Source organism: Dendrobium catenatum, unplaced genomic scaffold (assembly GCF_001605985.2).
Source record: "Dendrobium catenatum unplaced genomic scaffold, ASM160598v2 original_scaffold_86838, whole genome shotgun sequence".
NCBI classification, from domain to species: Eukaryota; Viridiplantae; Streptophyta; class Magnoliopsida; order Asparagales; family Orchidaceae; genus Dendrobium; species Dendrobium catenatum.
Genome location: NW_021405279.1, coordinates 42,280 through 44,006, shown reverse-complemented (window position 1 = coordinate 44,006; position 1,727 = coordinate 42,280). Strand labels below are relative to the sequence as shown.

Sequence of the window (1,727 nt, the reverse complement as noted above, 5' to 3'; positions counted from 1 at the left end):
GGCTCGAGTCTTGTGTATACGTTGTGTGCGTGAGTTTGCCTTAATTGGCCTAAAATGTCCCAAATTAAGGCAACGATTTTAACTACTAAAATATTCTAGAAATACAACGATAAATCACTACTAAAGCCTGAATCAATTACAAAAGTTTTCAAACTGCTGTGAAATCCCTTTCCAGCAAATCAAACATAGCGGATTTGCAGCCGTTATTAAATCACTACAATAAATTTTATTACATTTTAAATTGCCACTATAGCTGAAAAAAAAAGCACTGCTAAAATTAATGTTTTATCAAAAGTATCGAAACAAAACAATTCATGATATATAAGCAAGCATATATTTCAACTCATAATTGAAGATCAACTTACATTCATCAAATACCAAAAGCAAACATAAAGAGTAGGTAATTTACTACATACACATGATATTATCTTAGAGCTAGACAAGCAGTGAGATTTAGGTAACAAGGAAAGTAACTCAATCCAACAGTATAAATGGGCCATAATAATTGACAAGGACTGAAGGGCAATCAATACTCCAAAGCTGCAGCTTCATTAGTTGATCCTGCAACATCAAAAATTAAGCATGGATGAAAAAAAAATCATTAATTTAATTACTTCAAAGAAATTAAATAATTAAAGGAAATGAGATATATGGTAGCAGAAGAGAAACAGATTAATTACTTGGAGCAATCAGTGGAAGGGCTGAGCTTGTAAGGAAGGGAGATGTTGCATTTGTCCGGAAGACCAGCGGCACGGCTGAGCTCATCATTGGAGGCTCCTGAAGCCAATGACTTGAGGCAGTTGCAGGCGGTCCGGCGATCATCCGTCGTCTTGGCCGCAGCTACAAGATTGCTTAGCCCATTGCAGCAACCCGGCGGCACGTCCCCACCGTTTTGTATATAGCTCAGGCATGGCAGTAAATCTAAGTCCACTTCCCCGCAGGTCATTCCGGTCGCCTTGATCGGCATTCTCGCCACCATTGCCACTGCCACTACTACTGCTATCACCGTCGTCATCGCTATACGAGCCATGCCTCGAGTAGACTGTTTTCACAGGCTTCTCTTATTTCACTAACTGGTTGGTTTGTTCGAATGATAATGGCTGTTCTTTACCTCTATTTATATGAGAAAAAAAATCGCTATTCACAAATTCTGAACATAATTAAACATTTTATATAATAATTATGCCGCGTAAGCATCAGCGTAGGCGTGTGGGCAGTCTCAGAAATAAATGAAAGGAAACGGTGTTTTCTGCTATGACGGAATTGGGTGGTGCTATTAGTAGAAAGTGATGGCGACAAAATCTTATTTTAGCATGCTTGAAAGAGAAAGCTTGCATGAAATTGTGGGCAACAACCATATTGCTTCGTATCGCTTTATTTGCTTAATTAATTATATAAACTTATTTCTATTTATTTTCTATGAATAGCTATAGATGTTATAAATATTATTGCATTCTAGAATATTCACGGGATAGAGAGATATAAAGTTTAGCGTCTTAGGTTTATACAAATATTAAACACATAGATAGATAAAAGAGTAGGGGTGTAGCGTTCATAAGAGTTGCCAAGATTTTTACGTGGAAAATTCAAAAAAGGAAGAAAAAAATCAAGAGGCTAATCTAGTTTCAATGAATCCACTAGTATTGATGATTGATTACAAATAATATCCCTCCCTGGAGGAGGGTGTTGGCTTAATGTAGCAAATACATATTGTATATTCCTTGTTA

At 36.7% G+C, this 1,727-nt stretch overlaps 1 protein-coding gene across 1 annotated transcript; it reads right to left on the bottom strand.

The window, feature by feature from the left end:
• Nucleotides 1-676: 676 nt before the first annotated feature.
• LOC110093228 (non-specific lipid-transfer protein 1-like) lies at nucleotides 677-1,060 on the bottom strand. Its single transcript, XM_028691933.1, has one exon. It carries the CDS (start codon nucleotides 1,028-1,030, stop codon nucleotides 677-679), a length of 354 nt encoding a protein of 117 aa, XP_028547766.1. The 5' UTR covers nucleotides 1,031-1,060.
• Between the last annotated feature and the right edge of the window lie 667 nt (nucleotides 1,061-1,727).